Raw genomic sequence first — 17,177 nt, 5'->3', positions numbered from 1 at the left:
CAGACATCACTATTTCCATGGTATCCCTCTATTTCTCTAATCTAAGCCTTTGGCACCCTGACTTGTGGATATTTATATCTCTATTCCTGTCTTCCCTGTGTAGCCATTTTAAGAGAAGTAAAAATCAAGTCCTCAGTGATTGGGCTAGGGGAGATCCAAACCTGGCACCCTTGGCCCCACCCCACTTAAAGACAAAGCAGTTTATTGTTACGAATGGCAAACAAACTCACACCTATAAAATGAGTCTCTTACAGTTTGCTTTAAACCCTAACTCCCACACTTTCTTTCTCCTTGGAAAATTATGTCAAACAAGGAAGATTCCTGGGGTGCCTGGCTAGCTTGGTCAGTGAAGCGTGCAACTCTGGATGTCACAGTTGTGGGTTTAAGCCTCATGTTGGGTGCAGAGACAACTTAAAGATTCCTTGTTCCAGAGAGATTCCTTCTCTGGAATCTGCTATCACGCTACAGTGTTATTTAGTAAGTTCCTCTCTCCTCTGTACATTCTATAAAATGCTTTCTGGATCTACAGGCATGGTATAATTCAGATTCAATTTCTCAGGAAACAATACTTCACAGATACTTTTACTGAGTAAAGAGCTTACAAAGTTGGAATATTTTAATTCTCTTTCCTTCTCTTGCTACGTTGAACAATTATCAAAGAACAAATCTCATCAATTTCTTGATTACACTGACTTTAGGTAAGGAAACTTTCATTCAGGAAAACTTGATGAATCTCATGTTGATGAGATTCTTCACATTTATTTATCAATTTTCATAATAAGTTAGTTCCCTAGCATTCTTCAAAGGTAAAAAATAAGATCTTTTTGTGGTGTCTGTGAACTTAAGGATTTTATCATACATTAAGTCTTCATTTAAATTAGTTATTATTAGTAGTAGTATTGCTGTTCAAACTAAGCAAACTCAAGTCAGCACTAGCCTCTTAATTCAAATTGACTCCTGGGTCCTTTTGACCTGAAACTAGTAGCCTCTGTTACACCTTCTTTACTTTCCAATGTGAAAAAATGTCTAGGCTCTTACAGTACATTTCCTGCCCAGATCTGGAACCAATCATTTCTCCAAGGTCCTCTGCTCCTCTGAATGAAAATATACCACATGGGCACTAGGGGGTGGTTCACTGCTACTGGGTTGGTCATTTGTTATACGTCATTTTTGCAAACAGAACTAAGCAACATGCACTTTTGGGATAAAATATATTAAGTCACACTAATACTTTCAATTTAGAATCATGACTACAGGGTGCGATATATTCTTGCCAGATTTAGACCTGTATCTACTTTCTCATATGGGGAAAATCCTGTTTTTCATGAAACCAAATTAAATCCCATTAGGGCTGTCCAAGTCCATGAAGCAGATAAAGCGGTGACAGAAGGGGCTTACAGTCATGGAAAAAAATCTCCAAAAAACTTTCACTGATACAACTTGCTTGTATTCTGTAAAGGATCAGCCAGGTTTCCAAAGTCACCAACTGACAAGTGAAAAATGAACGCCTTCTAGCAAAGTTTCACAGTATGTGGTCAGAGTCTGAGGTAGATGTATTTATGAATACATATGAAAACTACTGACAGTATTGAAAGATTAAATGGCTTTTTAGTCCCAATGCAGGAAAATCTATGCTGCCCCTAAGCTTGAGTTCACATGGAGAGTAATCTGTGGGGTTCATGCCGCCAGTGGCTTCATGCCCCATTGAGGCTTACAACCTTGACTGGAAAGCCTAAAGAGAAGGAGAAATACTTTGATAATTTGCTGATCCACCACATCCATTTCTTCTTTCACTACCATTCCCCAACAGTAGCAGAAATAAATGAAGCATGGGGCACAGTACATAAGAAGGCAAAAAGAATCTCAGTGTTGTCTGATTAACTCTTTTGGACATATCCACATCTTTCACCCCAATATAGCTCACTCTAGACTCATGTACATGTACAACTTCAGCCAACAGTCACGCATGCTCAGCATGGACATATGGCTACCAGCTTCCCGCAGGCCATAGAGATCTGGATCTTCTGGTATGTAATATGAAGACAATGAAGAGAAATGAAAGGCTCAATCTAGTTCTCTCTCTAAATACCTGGTGCAGACAAGGCAGAAATTGTCTATGTATAATGTGAAATATGGGTCTGTAAAACAGGTGAGGCAGATGTTACAAGTAGATTGTCTTCTCAGTTGATTGCTATGACCACTGTACTGGAGCTGGTAAAGTCCATTTTCTTTCCTTTCTCTAGGGATGTCCTCACTTCAGCTAAATGATGAGTTTTGATTTGGAAAATGCAATTCTTTTCTTCTTGTTCACAGAGGTCCCAAGGCGATTCTCCTGGTCTCCTAGGTGCTCTCCCCGGGAAGGTAAAATCTCACAAGGCAAATCTTGTGGATTCCAATGAAAGAGACCTCAGGGCAACCAAAGAAGAGAGCTAGAGTTGATAGTATGGATTCAGGTCCCAGATGTAACTCACACAAGCTGTCAGATCATGGGAAAAGAACTCTCCCTAAGTTTCCCTAAAGGTTACACCTATATAATACTAACCAAATACAGGATGCATGCTATTGAACCAAGGGCTAAAACCAGGAAGGAGGTAAGGGACAACCCAATGGAGAAGACACCAGGTCAGAAGCTCCATTCTTGCTACCAAATACAATGAACATCCTAATTAATTTTAAGCATACATATTTATGTATGGGCCAAAATTAAATTGTATATTCTAATATGCTAGTTTGAAAGTACTTAGTAGCAAGTTTCTCACCAATACAGACCTATGTTGCTTTTTTTAAGATAAAAATAATTTTAAAATTTAGACCTCAGTTTACTTAGTAACAGTAATCTGGTGACAATGATGTGAAAAGACTGAATTTACCTCCACGTACAAATCCATTAGTAGCTATTGCTGAAGTAGACAATCCTGTGATAGTTGTCACAACAGTGGCCATTATAATTACAACAACCGACAGACCTTTAGGGAAAAAGAAAAGAGACTGAGAATACTTATATTTATTTCAACCTGCCTTATCTAGAACTGGTTAGTCTACAAAATTTACATTATATTTAACAATTACCTTATTTTTATCCCATTTTAGAAAAATCTAACCAAAATTTTGAAAAAAAATTTTAAGATATTAAGACAATAATCTGATACAAACGAGAAAATAGCTTAGAATAATTCCAGTTGTTTGAATGCTATGAGGTTCACAGCCTAGACGAGCACAAGGCTACCTCACTTTTTCATTCTCAAATGAAACAAGCAGTATATAACTTCGCTTACCTATTCCAGCTTGACCCACAATCCATGACAATCTAATGAAGAGCATAACACCCCAAATGTTTAACATACAACGTACCTAGGGAAGAAAAGAGGACAAGTCCCAGATGAAGGCAAGTGATCAAATTTAATACATCAGTAAACGCAAAACTAGCCAAAAGGAGGACAATATCCATTTAAAACTAAAGAAAGACATTTACAATCTCTTATCCTTCTCTTTGTAGTACTTTTTTTAAAAGAACTTAATGAGAGCTAAAATGTGAGCTAATTTAAGTGTAATATAACACCACAATGATCTAAAACAGCAAAAGGTACTAAACAAGGTTAAAGAAATCTTTTACCACTTCAACCCTAAAAAAATAGTTCCTATTCCTATTTACTAAGTTTAATTTTTGCTTATTCTTTAATAACATCCTTATTTCATGATTTCTTCAGAAGATTTAAGTATTACAAAGTATGTCAAAACAAAATGCTAATTGTTCACACATCTTTTTTTTTTTTAAAGTTTATTTATTTATTTAAGTAATCCCTACACCCAATGTGGGGCTCAGACTCACAACCCCATGATCAAGAGTTGCATATTCCTTTGACTGAGCCACCCAGGCACTCTAGGATCACAACCCGAGCCGAAGGCAGACGCCCAACCTACTGAGTCACCCAGGTGCCCTTCACACATCCTTTAAAACTGTGAACAAATGATACACTGTATGGTGGCTAACATAACATAAAAAAAATAAATAAAAAATAAATAAAAAAAAACAACAAAAAAATCTCTGAACTGTGAGTTCTAAATACTAAATATCTAAGAATAGACAAACAATACTATCTGGAGCTTCACATTTACCCTATTGATTAAGCAATGAAATTACTACTGGACCTGGGATTTTCCCTCGGCTTCTCCCCTAAATGTCAACATGACTCTAATTAAATGCTCCCAAAGCCCCAGTGGAAGTCATTTAGTCTCCCAGTCTCCTCCAGTCAGTTCCTTAGTGCCTATTCCAATACAGAAAAACAGAAATACATCTGAAACGTAATCACCTGAACCTATCTAGTGAAGTGACCTCAACACTTAAGAAAACAATTTCTCCTTCATTCTGTTCCATGTTAACTTTCATATATTTCTCTTCAAAAAATAATGGGGTAGCAGGAAAGGAGGCAGAAATAGATCAGCTTTACTGCCTGCTCAGCTTTCTTGATTCTGATGCTCCCATCAATTTAATAGTTTCATATTTAATTTCTGAAAAATGACAATATGTGAGATTTACAAGAGGTAATAAAATACAATTTAGAGGAAATCAAGTATAATATGATTCTGTTAATACATATATCCTGTTTCCTTTACTGAATTTAATATCCACAAGAAAAGGAGGTACAAGTTATTAATTTGGTCTTCCATAACACTCACATAAAAAGAGAAAGAAGAGCTCTCTTAAGAAATGATGAGAACATTAGGAAGATTTTATAATAAACTTAAATGCTGTTAGTCTAATATTCAATCTATAGGTACATACTAATACACCCTTGATCCAGCCAAACTTCACAACTCCTTTACTTTCCGCAGTGTATGTGACTACAGCATCTCTGGTTGGAGTACTTTCTTCCCCGTTGGCAAATCCATCCTCAAAAGGTTCCTGGTTAGAAAAGGAAATGTGAATTATGCTTAATTATTTAAAGTTTAAAAATCACCTGATAAAGACAACAAATATCTCTAAATACATTTAATCATGTTTAGGAGGATACAGATTTCCAAGAATCAAGGATGTCTGTATACTTTACCTTAAAAAAAAAAGTAAAGTAATAAAGTGGAAGAAAACCTTAATTACGAGGTGTTGAAAAAATTTAAATCTTATCAGGACAGCAAACCCATTTTAATAATTTCAAATTTTAATTACACTTTGGTGGCATATGGAGAACAAATAAATACATATAGGCTTAGCTAAAAGTCAGTTCAGACCTGTCTCTTCAGCCACAACTTTATAATATCTGGTTGGCAACCTTCCCACAAATGAAATTTCAACATTAACAATTTAAAATTCCATCACCAATTAACACAGCTTTCCCTCTGTAGTCCATTACAGCAGGATTCCCATGGATCCCAAGATTCATTCCTAACTCTTGCCTTTACTCACTTTATATCTTCATGTGCTCTTCATTTTTCTCTTCATAATTTTTTAGATTCAGACATGAACTGGTTTTAATGCTTCATGTCTCACTGTTATTTTTAGTTTTTTGTTCTCTACATTTTCCCTCTCTCTCCCCCCATGGTTCCGTTGTTCAGTCCCAATACACTCAAGTTATATGACAAATTTCCAAACCAGTAACAGTGTGTTAAACAGGTCATGAGGGGTGATGGGAGGTGCTGGGGCAGAGAAAATGTTTTAGATCTAGAATCATGTCCCTGACACTATCCCCATAGTTCTTCCTTATCCATATGTCAAGAGCAGGGAACACAATACAGCTGTGTTTCCAAAATCATTCTTTAAATGGAGAAAAGCCAACTAAATCAGTTATTATTTAATCCTGAAAATTACCATCAAGATTTCATACCATACTTTTTAAAGACCATTTCCAGTAGTTCATACCCTCCGGTGAATTCCTAATGTAAATTTTTTTTATTAGAAATGAGCTATATCAAATTCTTTGTTACTGGAGAAAAAAATCTGTATAATACAAACTTCCCTTTTTCCCTTGACCAGTATCTGTTAGCCAAGTAAATGTATTTAATTCTATTTATGTATTAATGCTGTATGTATCAACCTGTATCAGCTCTTAGATTTCACATTTATACAGCTAAACGACTGCTAAATCTTAGATTTTTAAGCCATAGAAGAAACACTGTAAGTTAGATGCGATAATTTCTTTTAGTATATCTTTTGAAAATTATTTTACCTAGGCTTTTTAATGACAACAAAACAACAAATTTTCAACTAATGCTCATGTTTGCATCAAAAGACATGGCAATAACTTCAACTGTATGAAACACTTGGAAAACAAGTCATTCTAAAATCACTAAGAGCTTAAAGATGAATGTTAATGTTAACCATTCCTGATTACTTGGATTTTTAAAAACACCATAAGGGACACAAATTATTATAATTTCCTTTATAACACATAGTTTCCCAATTACTTTCTACTGTATCAATGATTTCTGTACTGTAAGAGGAATACCCCAAGCTTATAGTATAGAGAACTAACCACTCCCATTAACAAAAATTATCTGCTATACTTTATCCCAATGATCCCAACCTGCTATACTTTAACAGATTTATTGAGATATAATTCATATAATCACACAACTCACCCAATTAAAGTACACAAGTCAATGATTTTTAGTATATTCATCAAGCTGTACAATTACCACAACCAATTTTAGAACATTTTCATCATCTCACAAAGAAACTCCAAGTCCATCAGCAGTCACTCCCATTTCCCCAGCTCCTGGCGATCACTTATCAACTTTCTGTCTCCATGGATTTGCTATTCTGACATGTCACAGACATGGAATGGACTCATATAATATGTGGACTTTGTATGTGGCCTCTTTCACCTAGCCCAACATTTTCAAGATTCATCCACGTTACAAGGTGTTTCAGTACTTCACTCTTTTTTACTGCCAAATAACAATACATTGTATAGATATACCACAGCTGTTTAGGCATCAACTGATAAACATGTGAACCTATTCCACATTCTGGCTACAATGAAATATGCTGCTATGAACACTGGTGCACAAGTTTTTGTGTGGACCTAAGTTTTCATTTATCATGGAAATACCCCTAGGAGTGGAATTGCTGGGTCTCATTTTTGAAATGACTACGTCTGGTGATTTTTTCTTCTTCTTTTGTATAAGACTGCTGAGTGTGACTCATTTCAGTCAATTTATCTGTCTATTGTTATCCCTCTTCCTCATTTAGCACCTGGTATAAACACGGAAATCAGTAACCATATTGTTAGAAATACATATATGTAGGAGAAAATAATGTGACCAGGGGCCTGTGTGGTTCAATCACAGAGCATTCCACTTTGGCTTTCCTTCCACTGTTGGAGATGCTCTAAATGGCAGAACATCAATGATGATCCCAAGTGAAAAAAAAAAGATTCTTCGTAGGCATGACGACTCCAGTTCAATTATTAAAATAAAGCCAGAATAAAAATTTTTGTCTGTTAATTCAATTAACTTTAAGGTAGAGAGAAGTTCCTTGATTTTCACTCTAGGATAGTGTTCTGCATTTAATTTGTAAATGGAGACTTTAAAATATTATATAATCTTGGGGCGCCTGGGTGGCTCAGTCGATTAAGCGTCTGCCTTGGTCTCAGGTCATGATTCCAGGGTCCTGGGATGGAGCCCTGCATTGGGTTCCCTGCTCAGTGGGGAGTTTGCTTCTCTCTCTCCTTCTGCCCCTCTCCTACTCATGCTTGCTCTCTAATAAATAAAATCTTAAAAAAAAGCTTAAAACATTATATAATCTTCTAAATATTACAAGAAAATATAATGTCTACAATATGCACAAAAAGACCTCTTCCTTCCCATTTCTATGAAAGATGCATATACGTCATAGGCTATCTTTTCTAAGGTTAAGTATCAATGTGGGTGTCTTTTTTAACACTGCAAAAGCATGCAGGCATCTTAAAATTTTTACTGCGGGTGCTTATCAGAATTCTACCACAAAGCTGAAGATCTAGAGATAATTATGTAAGTTTCCACTATACTACAAACAACTGTATTCAAAAAATGCAGATGAAGATTTTCCAGCATGTATGAAAGCAGTATTTCAAAACAGACATGAGTCCACATAAAATGAAAGTTTACCTTTCTCTCCGTTTCAATAGCTCTATTTAAAAAACTATGTTATTAAGCTCTCAAGTACAATTCAAAAATTGTAATCAAGTATTTATAACTTACAGTTCAACCAATAGATTTAAATATAACAAAATTGGGTTAAATTGTATTAATTTCCTGCAGGAACAGGAAAACAAAGTAGAATACATATACTGTGTACCTTTAAATATATTAATTCAGGATAAATAAGGAAACTGTGGTATTCTGTCTACATACAAAAAATTGTTTAAAAACCTTATAATCAGAAAATTTCACATTTACAATTATGAACTAAAATTATGCTGATACAAAGCTGCATAAATAATATCTTCAACCTACCTAACAGTTTCAAAGAAATGATCGGTTTGTGTTTTCTCCTGTTTTTCACATAACGGATAAAAGGTCAAAAATAACAACATGAACGAATTTTATGGGTAATACCATATTAAATGGAAGACCAAATGAGCCAAATTAATTCGGACTTATTCGGGGGGAAAATTGTTCCAAAAGCTGCTATTCTCTTCTTCGATCTCCTGTTGAGATTGTAGGTGTTCAGAATGGTTTGATAACGATCTAGCCGAATTCTGATCTGAGTCTACCAAGCAGGGACTGAGGATGGGGGTAGGATCAGAATGGGGAAGTGAGGAAGAGATAGAGGGAACAATGGAAGATCCAGAGTTAGGCCCTCAGTAACTGGAGGCATTTCTAAGTGAAAGAAAGGGATATACTAGTAAATTATGGCAGGCTGAAAAGGAAGGGATTAATTCAGTCAGACATGGTGAATTTGAGGAGTCATGAGACAATTAAAGAGTTCTATCAGGCTGTTAAAAAATTCATGACTGGAACTTAGGAGAGGGACCAGGGATAAAGAGCAAGTGGGTGAAGCTATGGAAACACAATGAAAAGAGAAACTTACAGAGAGAAAGCATGAGGAGTTGAACATTTTTCTGGGGATATACAAAATACAAGAATGAGGAGGCACCTGGGTGGCTCAGTGGGTCTGCCTTCGGGTCAGGTCATGATTCCAGGGTCCTGTATCTGGCTCCCTGCTCAGTGGGGAGCCCTGCATCTGCCCCTTCCCCCTCATGCTCTCTCTCGCGCTCACTCTCTCTTCTCTCTCTCTCTGTGTCTTGATAAAAAGAAAAAAAAATCTAAAAAAATAAAGGAAAGAAAATACAAGAATGAAAAGGAACTCTGGTCTCCACAGCCATTATTTCTTTGCAGAGAGTAGAGAAAAAAAGAGTTTTTGAAGTACGGGTAATCTCTTCTTTCCCCTGTGTATTCAAATTTACACCTCAACTCCATCATTCTTCCTCCTTTAACCACGGTTAACTTCTTACTGCAACATATAATGTATCTTCCAGAAAGTGATCGCTTTTCTGTTCATAGAATTGCTGCTATTCTCTTCTTCGATCTCCTGTTGAGACTGTAGGTGTTCAGAATGGTTTGATAACGATCTAGCTGAATTCTGGGACCAAACCAAATTTAGGTCTCCTACTCCTCTGCCATCTTGCTCCTCTAACCAAGGTTAGCTTTTTACTGCACAATGACTCCCCAAACACAACCACCACCATCAAAAAATGCCCAGTCAAATCTGCTGAACTATATAGCACATTCCTCAATGACTGCCAACCTGGCTTCACCCCACCACAAGGCCAAAATAGTTTTAAGACATCCCAAGACTTCTCTGCTGCCAAATCTAATGGACATCTTTCAGGCTCTGTCCCACTGGACTTATGAAATGGCATATGACACTGCTGACTACTCCGTCTTTCTTGAAACATTTCTTGAAATGCCATTTTCTCTGAGCCTCTTCTACCCAGCAATTAAACGGGAACCCTCGGTCCTAGAGCCATCTCCTTTTCTCATTCTGGATTTTCTTTCTCCAGTCATCTCACCATCTCACGTAACCCACAGCTTCAAATACTATCTATATGTTAAGCAATAAGCAATGGCTCCTGTTCATTTGCAGATTAGCTCTACCCTGCGAGTGTGAGTTCCGAGTGTCAATACTGATGTTGCCACTTGGATATTTTTTTTTCTATTCTAATTCTTACCAAATAAGAAAAAGAAATTGTCAACGTGCTATAAACAGCAACTTTCCTCTAAATGAAAAGAAGGAGATGATTTCTCTTTCTTGGATCAGTTTTGGCGAACACTTAACTATCAAAAAAAAGAATTTGACAAGAGAAACAGTAAGGTCTTAATAATTAAAATCCTTTATAATGTAAATGTGTTAGATTCCTCAATGGACATCTTAAAAATTGCTGTGAAGTTTGTTCAGCTTCCATATCCAACAATTAAACTTGTCTCTCTTAATTCACCCATTTAAATATCAAATGTTATATTTCAATTCTGACCAAAGAGAAGACACTACCTGTAATATACTGAGTTTCATCATTTTTCAGTAAAAAAAAAAAAAGAAAGAAAAAAGAAAAATCTCATGAAATCAAGCTGTTTCTTCCCCAACAGAAAAATTTTCTTCAGATTTTTAGAGACAACGTACGATGAAACCAGATTTGTTTTCATAACATTGGACAAAAAATCAAGCTTTAGGAAAAAAATACTTGACCAGGTTTTTTAAAAAACTGCCATTAAAAACTTTAATACTGGTTTAAACTAGCTCTGTAACCTGGAGCGCAAGGTTGTCATCTGTGTACATCCTTCTCAGCTCCCAAATATGCACATCAATGCACTTTTCATTGTTAAATGCTTTAGTTCACATTACATTAAATGTCAGTGATTTTCTCTGGACATTCCAGTCAACTAAATCCACAGAATTTTCATTTCCAGAATAAAATGTAGCATAGGTGGTCTTTACAACTATACAGACAAGGATGTTAATACAGAAGAGGACTGTGCAGTGATACGAATGAGTTCTGATCACATTTTTTGCACGGTAAGTTGATAAAGGTGTTTATCGTTGGGCAGAGAAACATCAAGACTGTTTAAATAGTGCAACCTCTGAATACAGTTAAAATACTAATAAAACATATTTCTAGCAATGTTTATTACCAAGCTACTCATTTTGATACAAATTCAATTTTTATAGTTAAACTGGTAAAAAACCTGGTAAAAGTGTCTTTGCTCAACAATTTCAAGTCACAGTGGGCAAAAGATAATGTTTGCGGTTTTATTTTGTTTTATTCATTCATATTTTAAAGAACTGAGCAAAGCTGTACCTAGGTGTCTCTTTAGGCCTAAGACTGCCACAGTATTGTTTCCAGGGAGACTTAAGGATGCTCAAATATGGACACTCTACAAAAGAGAAATGCTCCAATCCCTTAACTGTATTTAATATATTAAAAAGTCCAAGGTAACCCTTAACATTCTTCTGTTATTTGAAGATTCTACATTTACAAAAAGCCACTTCTGGGCATAAATCACAATCACATCCTTCTACTCATTCATTTAACAAATATTCATTCATCGATTTTATCAATCACCCTAATAGGTACTTTCCAGCCCTCTTAGACTTGTCATTTTTATAGTAGAGGCTAGAGATGAACGGCAGGTCCCCCACCTTAAATGTGGGACACTTTCCACTATACCAAAGTAGCCGCTATTAAATTAAATGCTTAACTCAGTCAAAAAAAAAAAGGTTAGGGTCTTTTTCAATAACACCCTCTATTTCAAGTCACTGCCTTTCCGTAAACAGTAACTTTCCCAATCTGTAAAATGGAGATAATAGTCCCTGCCCACCAGTACCATCCCCTTGGCGTCTTGAGGCTCTCTAAATAATGATCAATTTTTAGTAACACAGCCCCAGAAAACAGTTGACATTTCTAGCTTGATGCTATAAAGCCAGCTGATAAAACTTGATTATAATCTAGCAATTTAAATTTAAATGCAAGTGCCACGTTAGAAATGTGAGATTATGACTCACCTACAGTTATGTGTTTCAAAAGAATTGGAAAACTTATTCTTAGGTTGTCCTGGTTTTTCCATGCCTGACCACTGTTCAACAAGAACAAGATTACACACTCAGTTGACCCTATCAGAGCAAGGGCAGCAGTTTCCCTAGAACTCCACAAGCTCTCAGTGCCCAGGCAATGATGCTCCCGTGGCACCTGCTGGGAAGTCCTGACCTCTCCCAGCACCGGAAGACTAAAGCCCGTGCCAGTGAGCATCACTTAACTGCTCCTGCAACTAGAGAGCCTCTTCCTTTTGTCTGCCTCCTGCCTCCCAGAAATATATACTGCATTAAATCTTGATCATGTGGGTTTTTTTAAAGATTTTATTTATTTATGTGAGAGAGAGAATGAGAGAGAACATGAGAGGGGAGGGTCAGAGGGAGAAGCAGACTCCCTGCTGAGCAGGGAGCCCGATGCGGGACTCGATCCCGGGACTCCAGGATCATGACCTGAGCCGAAGGCAGTCGCCTAACCAACTGAGCCACCCAGGCGCCCAATCTTGATCATGTTTTATGGACCCACTGTGAGTCTATGTTTCTGTGTAAAGGTCCATTTATTTACAGGAAGAAAATTTGTTTTTGGCATCACCTCTGCAACTAGAAAGTGGTTCTTACACTAATACACTAATTTACATAGTTAATGTGAGGATCACATAAGGTATTCTTTTACAAAAAACAAACAAACCAAAAACCCAAGGCTGATTATTCACTGAAGATAAAGCTGCAAATAAAAAACTAGATTATGACATAGTTTTAGTTTTTCAGTAAGACAAGGCTATATGTACTAACTAATCATTTTCTTGCTGCCATAAAATAGGAGTAAAAAATTCATTCACCCTGCCCAACGTTACCCTGCTTTCTAGCATTTGAACCTATGAAATAAAATTTGGATCTCATTCACAACTGACCTCCTTATGCAGTACATCAACCTTACCAAATAATCAAAAGTGACAGGAAAAAACCAACATGAACAGGAAAAGAATGTGGAGGTGGGTGTGTCAATACACAGCTATACAGTTTGAATGCATTTAACAATTACTTATTCAGAAGAAGGTGCTAGGTACAATATAGTAGCTATGGTAAAGAACACAGAAATTTGAAAATATGCAAAAATGTTTACCCTTAAGTTGTCCAATTCCAAATTATTCTGGCAGAAGACACCATCTAAATGCTAAAAAATTCTGCTAATTACAACCATCAAAAATGTTACAAATCCAACATTAAGGGAGATCTCATATAAATAAGACTGAAACAATAATTTCTTCCAAAAGTTAAGTTTTAAATTCTATCCCATATTCATGTTTGCACTAAAAGAAAAACAAGATGGAAAAGCTTATTTAGCAGTGTCCCAAGGTGCCTTAGTACACTTAGTTCCCTTTATTTCCCTATGTTTCTGAGCAATCCCCTATTTCCTCTAAGCACATGAACATTTGGTAAATATAACAGAGATAATGGCTTCTTCCCAATTACTTTCTAAGAGTTCAATTCTGGATGAGAATTGGTTTGTGGGTTAAGAAATAGTTTGATTTTGCATTCTGGGGGGTAAGGTGAACCCTGCACTGAATCTAACCCAATCAATTCAAGTCTACAGTCATATACACCAGAATTTTTCTACTAACTGTGCCAGATACAATGAAACAGTTTTTCCCGCTTTCAAAGATACAATGAAACAGTTTTTCCCGCTTTCAATAAACAAAAGTTTCTTATAAAATATAAGTTGTATATAATCTAGGTCTGTTTACTCATTACCTTTGGGATAAACTAAGAATTCTTAGTATATGAGACTACCATAATCCATCTGGCTTACTTACTTTATTATTTATTAGATTTTTATTTTTTTTAAGATTTTATTTATTTGAGAGAGAGAGAGAGAATGGGTAGGAAGAAGGTCAGAGGGCGAGGGAGAAGCAGACTTCCCGCTGAGCAGGGAGACCAATGTGATGCAGGGCTCAATCCTAGGACTCTGGGATCCTGACCTGAGCTGAAGGCAGATGCTTAACAGACTGAGCCACAGAAGTGCCCCCTGTATGGCTTACTTTAATATAAACAGCCACATTTACCAAAAACCTACTGTGTGTCAGATAGTTCCCTAAATGCTTATATGTCCTATTTTCCTAAATTGGCACATCTTTGAGAGGCAGATATTATCTTCACTTAAAAAATGAGGAAACAGTCTTTTGAGAGGTTGACGCATCCCAAATCATGCAGCCATTAATGTGGCAGTACAAAGACTATTCTAAATGGTAGAAGTCCACATATTACAGTGAGCCAAAGTATTCTGGGCTAAGGGCCAAAGATAGACAAATCACCCAACTCAGGAAACTGGTCTGCTCAAACTTCACAATTCCCCTGCCGTTTTCACTCTTCAGCATTGTTTCATCTTTCCCTCCTTCCTCTGCTTCCAAATCTAAAGAAGCTTTTGACAGGAAAAAAGAAGAAGACAGAAACTCTGCACTGGAGGGCACCACAGGGGATTATTTCTAAATCTGTGCTTTGTAGAAAATCTCCCAGGGTCTACAGTATCTACAAAACTCTTTGCCCTACAAGATTCTTACAGACAGCTGCACTGGACCACCTATGGAGGAGAAAGAATGGCCAGCATCCAGACACAATCCATCTGGATAAGGCATGTCAAATGTTTAAATATGAAATTATGTACTAGATAGAGCTGTGTTACTTAACTTCAGAAGTGTATTTGGAGGCTACTGTGGTATGGAAGGTAGGTAAAATAGGCCTATCATTGAGTTTCTATGTTATCTAGGTCTTCCTTTTTCCACCTAAAAACCACATTGCCTGCTCCAGCCCGCAAGCCCTTTCAGTCAAATGTTGCAGGTCATACACGTTTCTTTCATCCTTTATATGCTCTACCATTGGAACCTCTTGACCCCTGGGCCTACCTACACATCCACATTTTGTTATCACACACAGATTGGACACAACGGAACAAAAGGTAAATATTAGTCGGTTTTAGAAGCTACTGTGTTTTTCCAGTCACAGATCACTTTCCTATTTCTATTAATTTTGCTTGAAAATTTTTGTACATGCCTTATACACCCTCAAACTTCCATCCGTTAAGTGAGAAAAATGACAGGGTTCTAACTGAAATATTTAATGTGATACAATCCTGCTTCATTGCTGAAATACTGTCTTAAGAGTACTTTCTCCTGGGAGACCTTTTGCTTGCTGCTCCCCGTGCCTGTAACACACTTTGGAGATGAATGTGTCCCTCAGATCCTCGAGGCCTTCGATTAAATGTAGCCTCGTCCTTTCTAGGCTGCCCAACATACAGTTTCCTCTCATCAGTGCCCCTTGTACTGTCTTTGTAGCACATATCGTACTCTGTGATTTGCCTTTTAATTTACTCAGTTCTTGTAATCTACGCATCTACCCCCACTCCTTCAGTATGTATTAAAATGGAGCATCCACAAGGGCACAGACCCTTCCTGTGATTTTATCCAAAGACGAAGCAACTGAATTTTGAGTCTTTATAGGCCATCTCTGTTTTCCACACAATGTCCTGAAATGGTAGTAAATTTAAAAGTGTCTCTGAGTCAGATCTAGGTTACAATTCCAGCTCTGCTACTCAGTAGCTATGCAAACTCTGGCAAGTTGTTTAGCCCCTCTGCTGTCAGTGTCCACATCTGTAAAATGGAGATAAAAATGCCTATTCCATACTGTTTGAGAAGATTTAGTGAAAAAACATGACGATTGAAAGAACACAAAAACTCTCAATACACTGCTGGTGGTACCCTAAATTGGTAAACAACTTTGGAAAAGAAAATTGGGCATTATCTTTTCAAATTCAAAACATGCATGCTGTTCAACCCAGCAATTCTACTGTAAGATATGGCCCTACAGACATAAAATACTTATATGGAGCAGGACACCTGTATAAAAATGTTCGTATCAGCACCGTTTAACTGCCAAATTGTGTTTGGCAAATTATGTAATAATTGACAAAAACAGTAATAATCCAAACATCTGTAATTGCTGAATAAATAAATCATAGCATTTCATACAGTGGAAGATGGTAGCAATAAAAACGAATGAATTATAAATACAACCATAACAGTGAGCAAAAGATAACAGATAAAAGTATACCGTATGATTCTATTTATATGAAGTTTTAAGGCAAAACTAGACTAAGAGTCTTCAAGAATACATAAAGATGATAAAAGGCATTTAAAAAAAAATTGAAACCAAGTCTCAAGGAAATAATCACCATTAAGTCAGGACAGCAGCTACTTTCCATGGGGGAAGGAGGACTTAAAAGGGGTGCATGGAGTGTATCTGGGGTACCAGTAATGTTCTATCTTTTTATCTGGGTGATGACGGTGTAGGTGTTCACTTAATTAAGTTACACACTTATGCTTTGTGTTTTTCTCTGGTATAGTCCACAATTAAAAACAAAAAAGACTTTAAGATTGGACAAGAACATGTTTTAAGTGCTTGGTGCATTGCCTGACATTAACAAGTAATTACTCAATACATTTCTGCTGTTATTATAAGCAACTAGTAAGCAATCTATTACAACTGTCCATGTTGTGCACTTAAATAACCAGATGTTGAACAAATACGTGAAAATAAATACCACAAAACAGCATTAATCTAGACTGTACTACAGAGCTTCTTATAAATTGATATTAGCAGGGCTTAAAATTACCCATGGAAGAAAAAAAATGAAAAACAATGACTGTTACATACATATAGGATCACCATTCTGCGTGGTGGTAAAAGATATATCACATACACCATCGGCAACTTAGTAAGACAGTGCAAATAACATGGCTTTCTTTTTTTTTTAAAGATTTATTTATTTATTTGAGAGAGAGAACATGAGAGGGGGGAGGGTCAGAGGGAGAAACGGGCTCCCTGCTCATGCGGGACTCCAGGATCATGACCTGAGCCGAAGGCAGTCGCTTAACCAACTGAGCCACCCAGGCACCCGCAAATAACATGGCTTTGATTGTTAAGGATCAAACTGCTAAAAAGTTCTGCAACTTAACTGGTACTGAAAATTGTGCTTACTAAGATAGCTTCCTCTCTATTTCCTTTAGTGACAAATGATAAGCACTTTACATCAACTAGGGTTAATGCTAGATAGCATGGTCTGAGAAGAGAAGCAAACTTCTGGGCCCAGCTTTATTTAAGCCAATCAAATCATCGTTAATGA

The 17,177-nt window shown here is 36.7% G+C and overlaps 1 protein-coding gene across 2 annotated transcripts in view; it reads right to left on the bottom strand.

The window, feature by feature from the left end:
• The window catches only part of SLC12A2 (solute carrier family 12 member 2), a 103,835-nt gene that overhangs the window by 69,072 nt on the left and 17,586 nt on the right, over window positions 1-17,177 (bottom strand). For both annotated transcript variants that reach the window (XM_073878616.1, XM_025860989.2), the window contains exons 2-4: window positions 4,784-4,903; window positions 3,276-3,351; window positions 2,871-2,966 (exon numbers count right to left, since the gene is read on the bottom strand). In XM_073878616.1, coding sequence (XP_073734717.1) covers window positions 2,871-2,966; window positions 3,276-3,351; window positions 4,784-4,903 — 292 coding nt within the window. The remainder of the gene's footprint in view (window positions 1-2,870; window positions 2,967-3,275; window positions 3,352-4,783; window positions 4,904-17,177) is intronic.

This window comes from Callorhinus ursinus, unplaced genomic scaffold, assembly GCF_003265705.2.
Source record: "Callorhinus ursinus isolate GAN/ISIS: 27379988/994484 unplaced genomic scaffold, GSC_fseal_2.0 scaffold30, whole genome shotgun sequence".
Taxonomy (NCBI): domain Eukaryota; kingdom Metazoa; phylum Chordata; class Mammalia; order Carnivora; family Otariidae; genus Callorhinus; species Callorhinus ursinus.
Note: the sequence above shows the minus strand (reverse complement) of the source record. Positions and strands in the feature narration are given on the sequence as shown.